This window comes from Thunnus thynnus, chromosome 6, assembly GCF_963924715.1.
Source record: "Thunnus thynnus chromosome 6, fThuThy2.1, whole genome shotgun sequence".
NCBI classification, from domain to species: domain Eukaryota; kingdom Metazoa; phylum Chordata; class Actinopteri; order Scombriformes; family Scombridae; genus Thunnus; species Thunnus thynnus.
The window spans coordinates 17,007,005-17,025,297 of record NC_089522.1 but is presented as its reverse complement, the minus strand read 5'-3'; the positions used below and the strand labels follow the sequence as shown (position 1 = coordinate 17,025,297).

At 39.4% G+C, this 18,293-nt stretch overlaps 1 protein-coding gene across 2 annotated transcripts; it reads right to left on the bottom strand.

Moving 5' to 3' along the window:
* Nucleotides 1-2,198: 2,198 nt before the first annotated feature.
* On the bottom strand, nucleotides 2,199-16,455 carry acvrl1 (activin A receptor like type 1). Of its 2 annotated transcripts, none has more exons than XM_067592208.1 (10): nucleotides 15,783-16,455; nucleotides 8,386-8,457; nucleotides 6,260-6,496; nucleotides 5,682-5,887; nucleotides 5,487-5,586; nucleotides 5,255-5,401; nucleotides 4,843-5,118; nucleotides 4,469-4,666; nucleotides 3,516-3,646; nucleotides 2,199-3,277 (listed from the first exon to the last, which is right to left on the bottom strand). In XM_067592208.1, exons 2-10 carry the CDS (start codon nucleotides 8,453-8,455, stop codon nucleotides 3,131-3,133), a joined length of 1,512 nt encoding a protein of 503 aa, XP_067448309.1. In that variant the 5' UTR covers nucleotides 8,456-8,457; nucleotides 15,783-16,455; the 3' UTR covers nucleotides 2,199-3,130. The 2 variants fall into 2 exon arrangements, with proteins under 2 accessions (XP_067448309.1, XP_067448310.1); XM_067592209.1 differs by lacking the exon at nucleotides 15,783-16,455 and adding an exon at nucleotides 13,963-13,986.
* Nucleotides 16,456-18,293: the final 1,838 nt, after the last annotated feature.

Genomic DNA, 18,293 nt, shown 5'->3' with positions numbered 1-18,293 from the left:
ACTCTTGTTAAAAGTAGGCCACGCCTACATTCAAAGTAGACATTTGAAATCAGCCATGACATAGTCCTCTAATGGAAATGGCAGAGGAATCCAATGTGACTGTGACTGATTATTAAACCTTTTCTCTTATTCTGGATGTAGGTTAGAAGGCGGCAGGGGCCTTATGACTCTGGGCCTCCCTGCACTTGTCCCTCTAGTATTAAGCCAGTCAGACTATGAAATACAGTATCAGTCAAAAGTTTGGACACACTTTCTCATTCAAGTGAATGGGAAGGTGTGTCCAAACTTTTGATTGGTACTGTACACGTGTCAATCCATCCATATTCCCTGATCAAATTCTGGGAGACCAATTTGGTTTCAGCCTTCATAAAAAAAAGAGGCTGCGACATTTGATTCCTTACTGTCCCAGTTTTTCTAAGATTACATTTCAGCTGCTGTATGAGATTTTTGAGAAAGTTACATCTGCTTGCAGTTTTTAGTGAGAAAGATCTGAAAATTTGTACATGGTGTTTTGGTCCAGATCTATTCCGGGTTTTCTCTCAGCTTGGGGACCAGTCTATACCCCACTAACACTTCCAGCTGCCACTGATTGAGAATGAAGCTCAGGAAAGGGTGAGTCAGGCTGTAACCAGGTGCATTTGGGACTTTATCTGTCCCTGCTTTTATCGCCTGTCCTCTTGCTAGCGCTCTCACTGATCTATCCTCAAGCCTAATTGTGTCTGCATAGTCTCCTCTGTGGCTTTATATCTGTCCATTATCAGCCCTGTCCAATTTATCTTCACATGTCCTCAGCATGCGTTGTCTGCTGAACAAATCCCTCCGTCTCTGCCGAGCCATTTGGAGTGATCCCACCGTGAAAAAGAATACACAGAGGAGGGAAGCAGAGAGAGAAGTGAGATGGGCTCTGCACTCACAGACAGGGAGTTTGGCCTCTCTGATACTTGAACAACCCCCCTACAGTGTTAAAAATAACCAGCTCTTCATCTGACTGACCAGACAGACTGGGGCTTTGAGGGAGTATTATCTCTCTGGAGTTTGTTCAACAACCAGGCAGACAGACAACACACACACACACACACACACACACACACACACACACACACACACACACACACACACACACACATATTCACACACACACATATTCACACACACATGCACACACAAACAGATAAAGGAAGAGCAAGCATGACAGATACAGAGAGAAAACATTACATGAAGGGGACAAAATGATTATTTTCACCAACTGCTGGGCAACTTTCTTGGGGAAAAATGTTTGCAGAATTTTGATTCTTGTTGGACATTTTGTATTCTTTGTAACAGTCTGATGTTCTGCATGTCAAATTAGATAATTTCATGCTTCACTTTGACCACATTTTCCCCACCAGATCATTGGAGAAGCAAAATATTTGTTTTTTAAAAATATTTTTTAGTATAAAATGAGATATCAACCATTTTAATTTAACTTGACACTTAATCCAACTTAATACACTATGGTTGCTCAGGTTAAAGCTAAAACTGTAAGGCTATGGTTACATTTTTGACTCATCTGAAGAGCAGACATACATTTTTTCAAGCAGTTTTGTTTTTGAGGAAAAAAATGATTTATGTAGAAATATGTCAGAGTTTTCTTTTTTTTAAAAAGAAAAAAAGGATCTATATATTAGTTATAAATGAAACTTCACAGATTGGATAATCCTGAATGTTTGCATTCTTTCTTCATAAGTGACAAAATTAAACATGACATGTGCAAGGTTATATTAGCATTAGCATTATATTAACATTAAAACTTTAACTACTGAGCAGAAAAAGCAGCAAAAATAAATAAACCTTTTGTTTTTTTTACATGTTTATTCATGTTAAGTCCCCATTCAGTCAGGTTTGTCTTACATAATTGCATTTATATTTTAACTTGAGCATCTCACTGTAAGGTGAGTGTGACTGAGAGAAAAAATGCTGATCTTAATGAATATGGTGAATTTCATGCAATTAACAAAGGACTTCATGGTTATTTAGATATGAGGAAATACGTACAGCAGGCAATTATCTATCAAAACAGATTAAGCTGTAAACCTGTCGAGGTGAGCTGCACTATAGTGTAAACAACATGTATCACTGTCTATAATCTGATGACCTCTACTGGCCAATGAGAGGATTGCATTCATATCTGCTACAAATCAGAATACACAGCCCCAACATTTGAAAAATACAATCCTTTATTCAACATATACAATATTACATGTCAGTTATTTACTTTTTAACTGTTGTGAATTCATAGGGATGGTGATGGTACATTTTAGGCCTACAGAAATGTAGAAAAATATTTTGTAAAAAAGTTGTGTCATAAAAATGAATAATATAATGTGTCTCTTTGCTGAATAATAGAAAATAATACCCACTTTTGAAATAGGTTAAATATTTACAACAAACCCAATGGTGATATAAGACAACGGCCACAGTTAAAATATGTACAACTAAATAGCTCATTGCGTCTATGTGCGGATGATAAATGCTCATTTTTATAAAAGTTAAACAGGTAATGTGCTTTGTTATGAGCATGTTATTACTTACATGTTTCCTGTAGTTATAGTGAAGGACAACCAGGCTCTTCCTGTTCTCTTTTCTGTGGTGTTGGTAATTATGGGAAAACCCGCAAGTGCAATTTTATTTCAGAGAAACTCCAGTATGACAAAAACAAAACTATGTTGTACTTCCTCTCATCCAAGACGATGAGTAATCACGCTATGTTTACAGAATGATGAATAAAATCCTGTGTGTGTCGAAAAACAGCCTATGAATTGTTCTGTGATCATCACTCTGTCGTCTGATCTAAGTTTTTTGCAGCTGAAAAGAAATATTTGATCTCATTGGTTTTCTTTTAGGGGCCTCTTGGTTTAAGGCACCCGAAATATGGGAGATGAAAATTGGGCTAACAAAGAAAATAGCCTTGGGTGCAGGACAGTCTAGACACTACTGTTCAAAGTCATATGGTTTTAATATAATGCAGTGACTGTGTGAGTCATTAGTTCAAAATATGCTAATGATATGCACCCAATGCTGTTGGAATGTGGTGCAAAATCCCTTCAAGCTGTTTCAATCTTGTGGCCCTGTTTCATTCTGGTGCTCTGGTCTAGATGTCCCGTTTGAGTTTCTCGATGCTGAAGTCGCTGTCGTGGTCCAGTTTGGAAAGCGTCTTCTTCACCCGCAGCGCTGTGAGGCGGGCTGGCGCATTCTGGAACCAGCACTCCTTCATGATCTTCACAATGGCCGACAGGATCTGGACACACAGTGACAAATGTAAAATACCACTTGTCCATCACAGTTAGTGTTTTGTAATGTTTCTGTTAAAGCAGTATTACTATGTTGACTGTATGTGCACAAGGTTTACCTGTGTGAGCACATGTCTTGTTAGGTATAAGTGTGGGAATTTGAGAATATGTGAGTGCCAAAGGTGAGGAGAAGTGAAAATAATTGCACTTGTGTGTGTGTGTGTGTGCATGTATCAGATGGCCTACCGGATGGGAATGAAGTCTGTTGTGCAAGCTGGGCCTCTGCTGGTCCACACACACCACCTTCTTCATTTCCTCAAAGCTGGGATCTGAGGGCACCATGTCAAAGAAGGGAGGACGGTACTCTTCCACAATCCCTAAAACAACACAACAGAGATTTTTAAAAAGATTCAGCCGTGCTGTTTCTTCAGTTGAGCAGAAAAATAATTACCAAACTATTACAACACAGGTTGTAAGACTTAGGGTGCATTGTAAAAAAACCCAACTCATTATCAACTTAATGAATAGACTGTTGAACCTCTTTTATCTCTGAAATTTTCAGTACATAATTTTCTCTTCATACAAGGCCTGAAATAGCACACTCCTTGAGATAGACTATAGTGGGAGTTTTGTAAAGTATGTTTGACTAAACAAGAGAGCAGGAAAGATATCAATTCCCTGGCGACTACACTATGATGAAGATCTGAAAGGCCTGTTGAGTGTGTGTATGTGTGTGCACCCAAATAGCACACACACAAAGTTATGGATGTGTATGTGCATCCATTTACACTAAGTGTGTTTGTTAATGTGTGCCTGTGTGTGCGCGTCCATCTACAAATTGTGTGTGAGGGCATCTGGACTATGTACAAGCGAGTGCTGACACCAGATAAGACTGTTTATAATTACTGCAGTGCTAATCATGAGAGAGGATAGTAGAGACAGACACAGACTAGGAAAACACTGGAGTGCTGAGAGACATGGGACAAACTGCCTCTTATGTATACTCTACCAGAGCCAGACAGACATGACAGAGAAAACACATTTTCAACATGATGCATTTGAGTGAATGGGTAGCACATCAACTTATAACAGATTCATTGAATAACATTTTCCTCCTGAAAATTGAGTAGGTAAAAATTACTACACCAACTAAAATCTACAAAGGGACAAAAATCGAATCTGCTGTTGCCTCAAGTTACCATTGACAATGGTCCTGCGTGAAATTTCCCAGAAAACCAGACCCAGGGCCCAGATGTCAGTTTGCTTGTAGGACTCAAAGACGTCCGTACGTATACTCTCATCCAGCACCTCAGGGGCCATGTAGCGCTTGGTCCCCACACGAGGATTGTTGCCCACATCGAGGTAGTCATTGGACTGAGAGTGTATCACAGCCAAACCTAAAAGAGAAGGCACAAAGCACAGACACAACCTTTTAATTTGCAGCACATTCCCAACTTCAATATAGCTGACTACTGTTTTTTCTCAAGATATTGAGTGAAATAATCAGTGCAAGTTGGAAACAGACACAGTTAGAAGGTGTGATGTGCTTTCCTCGCTTCGACTCAACCCTCACCAAGGTCAGCGATGCAGCACTGTCCGTTCCGCTTTACCAGGATGTTTCGACTTTTCAGGTCCCGGTGGGCGATAGCTGGCTTGCCCTGGGAGCTGACAATCTCAGTGTGGAGGTGGACCAGACCACAGGCCACAGACAGACACATCCTCAGGCAGCTTTCAGGCTCCAAGCTGCTGTACTGCAAGAAGTCGTAGAGTGAACCCAGCTCATGAAAGTGGGTGACGAGCCACAGCTGGGTGCTGGAATTCTTGGATGTCATGTCAGAGGCTATGAAACCTAAAGCCGGAAGAGAAGATGGCTATTTCAATGTCTGTCTTTTGGCTGATGCCTTTTGAAGTGCTACTGCACCTTTCCCTTCACAGGAAGCACATCACAGGAATAATGTCTTTTGAAATTAAATCTGCTGCCGTACCCAGTATGTTGTCATGTCGCAGCTGCACAGTATTGTAGATCTCTGTCTCTCTGAACCAGGACTGCTCATCCCTAGAGGAGAAGATCTTGACAGCCACACTCTCCCCCATCCAAGTTCCTCTCCACACCTCCCCATACCTGCCTTTACCTGAGAACAGAGTGACACAATTACACAACTGGAAAGCACAGAAAAAAGACAGAGTGGAGCAGCAGTGGTGAGGAAGGAGACTGACCGACACACTCGACAAGTGAGATCTGTCTGGCCATAGTCCTTTGGACCAGATAGGGCAGCCCTGTCCCACTCCCTGACGTACAAAACTCATCAAAGATATCCTGGAGAAAGAGATGAAAAGAGATAATCCATATATGACAACTGGAAAACTAGAACATCTTTTGATAGTATTCTGTCAACATCAAATGTCTCTTACGCCGTATGTGGGGTCATCTCCACTGGGGACTTTAAGCATGGTGACGTCATGGTCCTCAACATTTCTCAGTCGACAGTGGGCACGTCGGAAGCGCAGGAACACCAACAGGCCACACACACTGGCAACCATGATTAACAGCAGCAACGCCACGGTGATCCACAGCTCTGGACGCAGGAGTTCTGGGGGCATTGCTGTCGATTCTCCATCTGGTTACACATATAAGCAATCAGGCACACACACATATTTGAGTTTGCGAAACCAGTGGAGAACACTTCACAACATTATCAAGAGAAGTTTATAATTTGGTATTCTATTTTGATTGAAGGTAAACATACAGGTAACGTAACATTCAGTGTGTCATCAGTCTAAACTGGGAAAGCCACTCAATATTCATTTACTCAACCTGACCACAAGGGGGAAGCAGTTACTATGTAGAGGGAAGCTTTGAATCCCATCAGTACAAAGCAGAGCCTGTGAGGACATTGATGCCAAACCAGGAAGATCAATACCACACTGGTTCTTCAGGTTACATGAATGTGCTGTTCAAATGTTGGAAAGCAATGGCTTTGGGTACTGACCAATACCCGGAGGTGGTGTGGCATAGGTGTTGCACAGGTCCTCTCTGCAGCAGTGGACATAGAAGCGCTCAAAGGAGGTGGAGCATTGCTCCCGGTAGTTTGCCTCAAGGAAACAACCCTTCTCCTCGTAGCCCTGCACCCAAGTGTAAAAGCAGAGGTCTCCTCTGCAGGTTCCGTTCACACATGTGCCTTTTTGATTCTCGCACGCACACAGCAGCTTCCCATCATCTTCGGAGTCTGAAGCAGAAGGAAATATACACAGACAGTGCAGACAAACAGGCAAATGCACGTGTTTGCTCACAGGAACATTTGTGCATATGTGCACAAATGCATGTGCATTACACGGTTGTATAAGTGAATAATAAATTGAGAAACCTGCCAAAGATGAATGTTCTGGGAAAACTAAGAGACAAGCAAGGCCAAACATGAAGTATAAGATTAGAAAGTGATAAGCTGTACTTGTAAAGAGACCTTGGCTTCCTCAAGGGGAAACTCTAGTGGTAATAGAAAGAGATACGTATGTATCTACATTTCCTGGCAGCCACAAGATGTCACATAGATGTGCAAGGCTTGTGGTTAACCAGGAGAGGTACTTTTGGTTTTGAAATGATACAGTCCGTGGTCTACCTGAATCAGAGTGACAGAAAAACAGAACAACAGAAAAACAGAACAACAGGAAATGAAAAGTCTGAGAAAAAGAGGAGGAATGACTAAATCAAGGTAAACTGGGATGTTCATGGTGATTAGGGGGTTGTTTTTATATCCTAAATCCTCCCAAATTTGCCTCTGGATTATGGTACTTATGTTTTTCTTTTTTTCACTGACATATGATTGAGGTAATTCATGCCAAATATGACTGTAGCAAATAATGGCCAGGTCAGTTGGTAAAGCTTGAACTCACTAGCATAAAAGTTTAAATGCATATAGTGTGTGTGCGTTGAAAAGCACAAATACTTGCAGCAAAGGCATTCTCATGTAAAAACTCCTGGCTGAAACATAACTCTGCAGACACTTGCAGAATGAACATCTAAGCCACAAATGAGTGGAAAAGGGAAAACCCCTCCCCCAAAATACTGAAACAATGCATAAAGACACAGCAAATTAAAAAAACATTTTCATAGTTCTAATCCTGTGTCCCTGTGTCAATTGTTTATGTATCTCTTGTTATATGCCAAACACACACACACACATATATATATATACATTTATATTAAGAAATTATATCAAAATCCTTGTCTTTTCTCTTCCTGTAAAACATTTATAAATGTTTGATGACTCATCTTGAACTCAGGGGTGTAAAAATCCATCTAATCAAAATAAAACTGCACTTGAATACTTGTGATAGTAGCTAGCAGAGCAGCATTATAAAGGGAAGTGTGTGTTATATCAGTAAGCAAAAACTTTGTTTTCATCTCCAAAAGAATGTAGTTGGGGTCTAATTTGTTCATTTCCCCCTCATCATCTTCCTAATCTAACAAGAGGCGAGGGAGGTGTGTCTGTGGAAGCTAACTATCACGCTATATTCGCTAAGCCCCTTTTTAGCAGTCCAATCCCATCTGAAGATTTGATTTAAATCCCTCTTGTAACTGTACACCCCACACATATTCCATTTCACTGGGAAATACGTAACAGTATAGAGGCTAAAGACACTCTAATTTCCGTTTCACTGTGGCTATAAAGTTAATATGTTCAAAACTGACCACTAGGAGGCAGAAAGATGGAGCAACACAAGCATTCTGTTTCAGGCCATCTGACAAAGTAAGTCTAATATTTATGAGCCTTTTGAGCTCTGGTTTGGTTCACCAATTCCTGAGTTGATACTTGACTGTCTTCACCAGCCACTCTGCCCTCTCATGCCAGGCAGGTAGCCCGTGCTTTGCTTGTCTGAGCTTGTTTGCTGGTATCAGCTCTTTGTTTTATATGAGAGGGTTGGTGAGAACCGTGAGACTGAACTCTAGAGTCTATGTGTGAGCTGGAGAACAAAAACAAAGTACTAAAAGCTGCATTCTCAGTGAGTTATGTGGCATCATTATCAAAAGTATCCTTTAATGGAGCTGTAATTGAGTGGAGCAGAGTGAATGCTCGTTACAACAGTGGACATTTTCTACATCTGACCACTAACTCACCTGCATGGATAGCAGAGATCCACAGAAATGCCCCAGCTAGCACCACTGTAAGCAGAGCAGAGCTTCCCATCTCTGTGAAACAAGAAAAAAGTAATTAATAACAGTTAATATAACAAAATGATGGTAATATAGACTGTCTCTTTATTAGGCCCTGTTATAACGAGAAACCAGAGATTTCATGACATTTCAACTGCTATGTGATTGAAATTTACAGACTGTAACTTAATAGCAGTGTATATGAAGAGTCGAGCAGTGGCTACAGCCCGGACTCTTTGGCAGAGGAAGCTATGAGGTCAAAAACAACAGTCCGAGGGCCCAGCCTGTCTGCCTGTGTTGTAATTGCTCTGGATGGGAAAAAGGGGCTTAAGGGGAAGGAGGCTGTAACAGCACTCCAGAGTGTTTGTGTATGTGTGTTGAGACTGTGTGTGGCGCTGTGCTACCCAGGCTCCAGGCCTGTCGACTCCTCGACTACCCTGCTTGCAAAATAAATATTGATGGCTATGCTTCCTGCCATTGAGTGGCCCCACCCGACTAGCCGGCGAGACTCAGGCTACTCATTGTTTAGGGCTGCACTGCAGAGGGTCACGCAAACAGGAGGGCCGTCATACACGACTCAGCCTTTCTCACAGCTGAAGCACACTAGTCTGTAACTTGACACTCAGGTTGACGTGATTTATTTAACTAAAATATCAATAAAAAGTGAATAAATTGTAGTAAAGAACAACTGTAAACAAAAAGAGCACAAAACACAGTAAAAAATATCAACTGTAACAGAGCCTATGTTGTTTACATAAGGAGCGTTTCCACGCCAGGAACTTTCCCCAGGGACTAAGAACCTTTTGAGGAACTCAGTTCCCCTACCTGCGTTTCCACCGGATGAACTGGGGTCTAAATGAGTTCCAGGGAGATTGTTTTATCCCCAGAAAGTCCTTCCCGAAAGTACTTTCTAAAAATACAGGAACTTTGGGGGTGGGCTTTGCAGGGACAACCGTCGCTGATTGGTCAAATACAGACACCCTGACTGTTTCAACTTATGAACCACTTCATTCATAAAACAAGAAAGTACTCTAGTATCGATATTAGACTGAGTAGAAGACTTTTCTCTTCATTTTTTTAACATTAAAGGTAAAGTTAGGCTTTGTTGTCGGCTTCCTGACTTGTTTTAAAAAAGAGCGAGAAAAAAGAGAGAGAGAGACAGCGTGGTGGTGGTCGAGCAAGCTCGAGAGCGAATGAAGAGGGGGAGCGACAGTAGCGTGATCAAAGCCAGTGAATGAGAGAAATAAAATGTTGTTTTCTGATTGTTTCATGTCTCTATGTTCTAAAGCAGAAATAAATAACCATCACAGAATATTTACTGTGAGGACAGACGCTCTTTGCATTTCTCCTTTTCATTCATTCCTTACATCTAGCTCATACAGCAGTAAACACAAAGAACATCCGCCGTCATTTTTTAATTCCTCATGGGTCTACCTGGTTCCTCAGATGCCATGGAAACGGAAACAGGATTGTACAACAGGGACTTTTAGATCCAAGTTTAGCTCCTGAGATTTGTTCCTCTGGTTCCAAAGTACCTGGAACCTGGAAACAGGGCTATACACTCTGCTAAATATGAAGTAGACCTAAATGGGTAAACGTGTTTCTTTAAAGCAAACTGTGCCTACAAGCCTCTTGATTTTTGTTCACATGCTGGGCACAAGACTCTTAGACTCTTTTCTTCATGATTTCATTACAGTTGCCTTTTGTAATCCCACTGTCCCTTTGTTTGTCACTAAGGAATTACATAAACTAATAAATTACAATTTATTACATAAACTAGAAGATTTCTCCATGTTTTTAACTGTCTGACTAAAAAAGAAAGCAGCATACAATAACACAAACAACCATCAGTCCTGACAACCTTTAAGTTACTTCTTCACTATTCTTTTTTATTGTTTTAAATGTCTTTTTTTTCAAATATGAAGTTACATTTTATTAATTCCTGTATGGCAATTCTTGTTCTGCATTTGACTTGACTATTTAAGAGTGGGCAGCTACAACACAGTGCCCGAGGGTCAACTCCAGTTCCAAGGCCACAGTCATGATTAAGAGCAATACAAGCAATATTACTATCATCTAACAAGCATGTCTTTAGTAAAAGCTGTTGTCTGATATGTGGTTGATATGTGAGCGAGACGTGACCTGCGCATGTTTGTGGGTTCTTTTACTACTCAATCTGTGTAGTATATGCAGTGCTTGAGGTCTGTTCTGTGAAATCTGAGGTGGGAGGCATTTATAGTAAATCGCAAAAGTGTGCAGTTAGATGAACAATGCTATGATGGGTGCCTAATGGCCCATGAACAAGTGTGAATTAAGTCGGTGAGACAGTTTCTATAGAGGCTCGCCCCTGACCACAAGATGGTTTCTACTGCAAGGTACCACAAGTACTTGCCTGGTTGTTTTGCAGCTTAATGAATAAGGAAAGTCTGAGTCACATTACTGCACATTTGAATGCAATGGGTATACAGTTTTGGCAATTTGTTACTGAAGCAAAACCTAATTTACAAATCTAATCAAATAAGAACAGGAATTGAAATTGCCAATTACTGACTCGTGAAGCAAACAGTCATTGTTAAACCACTGATTTACATCTCTAGTATGCTTTAGGGGAAAGAAATTACACCTGATGGACAGTCTGTCACCACAATTTATAAATTTACGAATAATGAAGAATACTGAATTTAATGAAACTCAAATCCAGTCCTCTCCTCGTATCACTTCACTTTTCTTCCTCAAAAGGTTCTTTTGTCCTGAGAAGGTTATACTTCTGATTACTTAGTTCTGTTAATGCTTAATGAAACATGCATTATGTTTAACCTGTTTAGCTTTAATGAATAAATTCAGACTCAACCTTAAGTAATAAGTATGATCACTGTCATAAATGTCACAAAAAATATATAATAGCTTGTAGCATGGTCTTAAAGTATGATTTCTAAAATGAGCTTATTTCCACCCAAGACAGGTTAGTCAATGCTTGCTGTAAGTTAGCATCACTGTCTGCTTTACCATCAAGTGCTCTGATAAAATAATACTATAAATAATAATAATAATAATAATAATAAATAATACTTAACATCTCTTTCACAACAAATACTGTATCCCTTGAACTGCCCACATCTGGCAGCGGAACTTGCACATGTCAGCACAAAACTGCGGATATCCTCTTTTAGGTGTGATGCATTTAGCTACATATATTTTAGTTCAAACCACAATAAGTCACCACATTACAACATGTCAAAAATCACTGAAGATTTTTGACATGTTGTAATTGGATACAATTGGTGTCATAAAAAAAACACTTTTCTTTAATTTCCAATCATGGTTTACCTGTTTTCTTTATATGAATTTATTTTAAGAGCCATCTGTCTTGAATGTGAGAGTGTCCTCAGGGGAGTTTCCAACATTTATCAAGGTTTCAAATCATATGTGCAATTTCTGCTAGATCAGACCATTTCCATTTTTCATGAGAAATCTGAAAAAAGATCTGACATGCTAAAAAAATGATTCATGGGGTTAGTGAGTAACACCTAAAATCAACAACTTTTTCAGAATAAAAAAATAGGTTTGTTACAAACACATGTTTTAGTCAGTTGATAACTTATTTTAAGAAGTTGGTCAAAATGAATATAAAGAAGACTGTCTTCACTTAGTAATAAATTGATTTTGAATAAACATGTTTGCCCTCACTTAACAATAGAAAAGTATTAAGTCAGTGCAACTTGTATCTGGTGAGCATCCATTAAAAGCAAAAGGCTTCAAGGCTGAATTTGCCTTGACTTGTTTTGCTGCCCCAATAGAAAGGAAGGATAAATGGGAGTTTGCATAGAATATAATTTAAAGCTAAGTGAGTAACTATTTTTGCTTTGTTTTATTCATAACAGCTACCAACTGTATCAGCACAGTGCAAGAAATCATTTTTACACAACACTGAAATTGAAATTACAGCTTGTCCTCAGCTTATTCAGCGATTGTAAAGTTGATAGACTTTTAGCTAGCTAGTGTCTTCAAAATAGTCTTTTTTTATGTTTTGTTTTACACTGGCAGCCGCATGATGTTGACACTGAACTTGTGTAACGTTAGTTGTAACACTGTCCTAATTTAAAGTTGCCATTGGGTTGATGGAGGTTTGGTCAGCAACAGCTGCATAACAACTGCATAAATGTGTAACAAATGTAGGTTACTACACATGTTTCAGTTTGAAATTGATGCATGTTGATGTTTAAACCCTAGAGTTATTTTTGTGTGAGGTTAAAGTTGGATAATTGAGCCACAGCTAAAGAACATTCTGTGTCCAAGTGCAATCTGCAAACGCAGGCGGCAGTCGACACCATGTTGTAGAAACGCCATAGGAAGAGGCTTAGTTAAGTAATAAGCTAGTTATTTTAATCACACTACTTAACATTAGCACATAATAAGGTCACTACTTAAGACTCCCCCCCCTCCAATCATACACACATATTTATCACTACTACTTATTCTATTTAAACTCTTCTTAATGCGCATATCGAAGGAACAGACGGGATCACATTTCACTGTGATCGTACCTTACATGATTACATGCGACAAATAAACTTGATTAATTGATAAAAAATACACTAATATTGCCATTGTGTGTGTTCTATTTGTATCTGCTGAGGTGTTATAAATATTTAGTCCTCCTTCACTGAACTAAATGGGGTGGACTAAACAGAAGCACATCAGTATGATGTGATAGTTTTACAACAAGCACAAATAATCTATACAGCGTCAAAATGACAATACAGTTGAATCAAAACCTCCCTAAAGCTGTCTCAACAAAAACTGAATATGATTAACTCTCATGAAGGTAGAATTCATTGCAAGACTGTTAACTGCATTAGTTTTTGCTTGGTGGACCCAATGAACTGGCAATATGTATGTTGTTCAAATCCATTTCTGATGTTTTCTGTGTTCTTTTTGGAAGTAAAACAGATATGTATTTACAAAGTAACGTGGAAAACATGCTTCTATATTCCTCAGGGAGAATTTATGTAGCCATCTGATGTGTTTTTGCCAACACCAGCAACACTGATGTACACCAGATACATTGATGTATTCCTTTCCACATAGTGTATAGTGTTATTTTTCTATTCTAATCTTTAACATGCGCAGAGAGTGAAGCCTTGGATTCAGTCCTCCAAAATCCACATTAATCATTTGAATGTGTTGTTGTTTTTGTTTATCTTGTTTAAGAGCAACTTCCTGGTAAAAGCTTGCAAGTGAAATAATAATACTCAATACTCAAAACAATGAAGGTAACAATGTACCTGGGCATTTCTGAGTAGAATGGATGTAAAATAAAGACGTTAGAATAGCTTAAATGAAGCAAGTTGACCACTTAATATCACCAAAACTTTTTAATTGAAATTAAGTTGGTTCAACTTAATTAAGCTTTTAGAGGACAAAACAAATCATGTTGGTTGTACAAACTAATTGAATTACTCTAACTATAAAAGTCTCATGGGATTTACTCAATAATGGCTGCATTTGAATTACTTAAAAAGACGAATGCAAATTTATTACCTTATTTTTCTTAAGTTGAGTCAGTGTATTCTCTTTTTTTTTTTAGAGTGTATCTTTAGACTTCCCTTCTATCTGGTTAAGCTCTGGAGCTCCAGCTCAAACGATGAGAACCCAGCTCAGCATTCAACTCTCACTTACTGAAACCACAAGCCATATTTCACTAAACAGCAAAGAGCACTTCCTGTATTATGCAGCCTACATGTCAGTGTCAGTTAATCTGTGGGTCCAGAGGAGGAAAAGCATAAACACAACTCCACCCCACAGAATGAATTTATTCTCAGTGGAGGCGGCACAACTGCGTCTCATTTCTCTAGCTATCATTTTTTATCATCCACAGGGTTCTGACATAGGAGAGAGCCGTAATCATGTCCTTCATCGTAGGCAGCCTGACTTAAGATTCCAGCACACTTCCTCTCTCCTGTTTGTCTCCCTTCTGTCTAATGCTACACCCGCTTGACCCAAGGGGAAAAGATCCATTGTCATCTCTTCCTCTCATCTACACAGCTTTGACTCGGGGAGGCAGATCTCTCATTCCATCTGGATGACTGTATGGTTATGGTGGTGGATGGTGGGGGCATGGCATAGCACAGCAGCCTCCTCCAACAGCCCCTCCACTGGGCCTCATCGCACCAAAAAGCCCTATAACTCTATCTCTGGAAAGCAACTTTAAGCAGTGACACTGCAGAAGCTTCTATCATGTGGCTTAATGGTAGACAACATCACATTCAGTCCCTTTTTTAATGACTTAGCCGAGCATTTAGAACGTTTGTGTGCTGCGTGTGTATTTTATGTGGAAAAACCCTTAAATCTGTAATCCAGTGATTGCGACCGTCTGCTAGTTACAGCGACAGAATGGAATGACTGATTGTATCTTCATTTCACAGACAAAGCTAGGCTTGGCAGGCTTTATACCTCAGTTGCTGCATGCAATCTCTCACATGCATAACTACAATGAATGCGTGTCTGGGAAAGAAAAGGACAGATCTCGACTGTCACTTTATTTGATTTGTCTGCCATGTAGACCTTAGACCTACACATAGATACACATAAACTGGTCTTTGCTTCCAAAAAAACCCCAGTATGAGTGTGACCTGATGTCATGGATGTCATGCCCTATACACACAAAGGCTATGTGTGTGTGTGTGTGTGTCGTGTGTGAGGTATAGATAAAAATGTGCAAGGAGGAGACGTACACATCTATGATTATATTTATGTTTTAAGATATAGGCCCACTTATGCAGCAAATATGTCATTTCTGCAAATTTCAAGACGTCTGAACTTTTCACCTCAACATGTTTTTGAGATATGAATCTTAGCACACAAAGTACAGGCAAGTGGTGCAAGATGTAAAAAAAGAAGAGAGATGTCTAAAGATACTTGCAAGTGAAAGTCCTGAATCAAACATATCACATGAGTACAAGTACACAGGTTTAGTCAGTGTATGATTATATGCTATATGATGTGATTATTACTGATGTTTTCACATTTAAGCAGCAGTTTACTGTTGAAGATGGGACAGTAAGGAACAAATGGGGCAAAAGCTACATAAAACTCCACCTTCAAGTTGGTATTATAATGAAAAGAGTGTCATATACGTTAAAAATCATGTTAAATGTTAATTTGTCGTTAGTCCAGGTGGACCACTTCTTGACAGCTGTTGGTTCACATCTGGAAACACGTGGAGTGATGTGTGGCGCTGCCAAAGGTGACTTGAAGTTCAGTGTTAGCTACAGTTCACATCATAAGCTATAGGCTATAACAATCACAGTGCAACGTATACAACACCTACAGATAGAGAAAACAATGTTTTACGCCATTACCTGTTTTCTGCTCGCCGTTCAACGTGACAGATGTAAGCGCCGCTCGTCTCCCATATCAAAGTCAGCTTCAAGTGTCTCCTCCGTGACCAAAGTGTGTCAAAAAGTACAAGATACGTTTAACATACAGCTGGCTCCATTTCCAGAGGGATTTAAATCGCTTTAGTTTTCGTTTAAACGGCTCAGTTGCAGATGTTTCATCCAAAGAGAGCTCACATCGTTTCCTGCTTTGAAGACGACAAAACGACGTTTCTAGGAAAGAAAGTTCGTCCGCTCGCTTTCTGCTCCAAAATAAATAAAAGCTGAAACCGTTCAGGTGATAACAAGTGAGTTATAAAGAAGAAGTGAAAGACGTAGAAAATAAAAAAAGGCGGCTATGTCCTGGCAGGGCGAGTCTATCTCATCTCGGTCCAAATCTGCGCTGATAAACCACCGACAACCCTCCGCTGTGACAACTTCTCAAGTGTCGCTACACCGTAAGCTCTGTGCCACCAAGTAAAGACCTTTCTTTTGTTGTTGTCTGTGTTCGTGATCTGAAGGCAAGATTGCAGATTTTAAATAGTTTACAGTTTTGTCCCACCCCTCATTGTCCCGTACAGGGTCTGCTCTGCCTGGAATGTGTTCTCATTGCGGTTTTCCTGTTGCTTTGCGAAACCTCTCATTTTCCTCTTTCCCCTGTGTGCTGGTGTCTGCACACTGACAGGAATGTGCTTCAAAGACCCAACTAGGATACAATGACATTTTATAGGCTAATTTATGTAACCACAAACCATATTTTTTTATAAGTTCTCACTGCAGCCCAGTGAAGGCTTTATCATTTCAGCAAAAGGGGTGATCTTAACCCTCATCCTACCAACATATTTAACATACAAAGACTACTGACTGGGGTCCCTGGGGACCCCAAGAATAAACTACTGTCCATCATAGCAAAATGTTAACTTATTTCTTTTCAAAACATTATTAGTTACATATGTAATTAATAACAAACATGAACTCAATAAATAGTTCCATATATTAAAACTGCATAGGCAGAATTGGGTGCTTTTGACCGGGGTCAAAAAAACACTAAAAACAGAAACAGGAAACAATGATATGAAGTCATTAGGAACAAACTGATTGAAAAATTGGAATGATAGAATATAGCACCTTTGAGATAAAATAAAATAAAATATACCTCTGGGGTCTCTGTGTTATCCCATTTGGTAGGATTAGGGTTAAAGAGTTAAGTGTAAGAAAGCCGCAGCCTATATATTTCTATACAGATATATCCATATATAGCTGGTGGACAGGAGATATGTGTGTGTGTATTGAGTGTGAGTAAAGGAGAGAGTGGGGGTGTGTGCTTGGAATCATATTTGCTGTGTGCCACTCTACAATTGAATTCAAGTCAATATGCTTTCTTGGCATGAAACATAATTTTAATATTATTACACAATATTATTATACTATTTTTATAGGATTTCATTACTATTTGTTTTGTTGTAATTTTTGTTATTCATGATGGTTTGGCAACATTTACTATGTTTTTCTGTGCATGAATAATACTACCAGGTCAAATTTGACCCATGACTCAACAGAATTAATTTTTTTGAATATATAGGCATTAAAAAAAAAGATCGAAATGTGTTTTATTGTATTCAGAAGGCAATTGTTGAGGATGTAATGAAGCCTTGTTTTGATTAGAAAAAATTTAAAGTATTTTTCACACATTGAAACTTGAAAACGGGTCAAATTTGACCCTAACACAATAGGAGGGTCAATAGGTTTAACTGCTGGCCTTACATTTGTGTAAGTTGCATACTGGACCATGATTGGCTGTGGCTGACCACTGTGATGCTTGTGGGTTCACAGATTTAAGGTGATGCATAGCAACAGTTTTCTAGTGTCAAACTCTGTACATACATCATTCTGCACAGTGAAGGTCATCTAAGTGAAGTAACAATAAACAAAAGAAAAAAAAAGTCCCCTACTTCAACGAAAAGTCCATTCTTAGTGTTGGACTAGAGGTTCCAAGTTTACACATCACACCTCTCTAAGTTGCATATTGGACCATGAGTGGTTTAATTATGAGGTCATAAAATCATGCTCACATGTACAAGTCTTAAACTCCACCAGCTTCAGTAAATAAATGTGAAAACAGCCCTGTCTTGTCAAACTCTGCACATATGACATTCTGCACAGTGAGGTTCAAACATCCGCGTGAAATAAGCACAGTTTTGAGTGTAGGCGAACTTCAAGATTCATCATTCTATGAAGAGACAACACTATCCTGCTGATCTGTACGGCTAACGTATTTGGTGAGTATTGTAATGCTTACGTGTCCTCTCAAATTTCGGATGGCGGACAATGGTGCTCAAATGCTCATCTTTTGTAACAATGGTGGTATTGTGGCAGTTGAGATGTTTCTCAATAGCTATTACAGAGCTGTCTCTTAGATGCCAGAGAGACGGCACTATGTGAAAAACACTTCATTCAGCAGAGCCTAAGAGAGATGTCTTCATGTCTGTAATATAA

Excerpts from the sequence above, each read along its gene's own strand:
- acvrl1 (XM_067592208.1), bottom strand. The coding sequence starts at position 8,455 with ATGGGAAGCTCTGCTCTGCTTACAGTGGTGCTAGCTGGGGCATTTCTG. Across the intron at positions 5,402-5,486 it reads CTCACTTGTCGAGTGTGTCG|GTAAAGGCAGGTATGGGGAG; the intron begins GTCAGTCTCCTT and ends CTCTGTTCTCAG. Across the intron at positions 3,278-3,515 it reads ACAGACTTCATTCCCATCCG|ATCCTGTCGGCCATTGTGAA; the intron begins GTAGGCCATCTG and ends CTGTGTGTCCAG.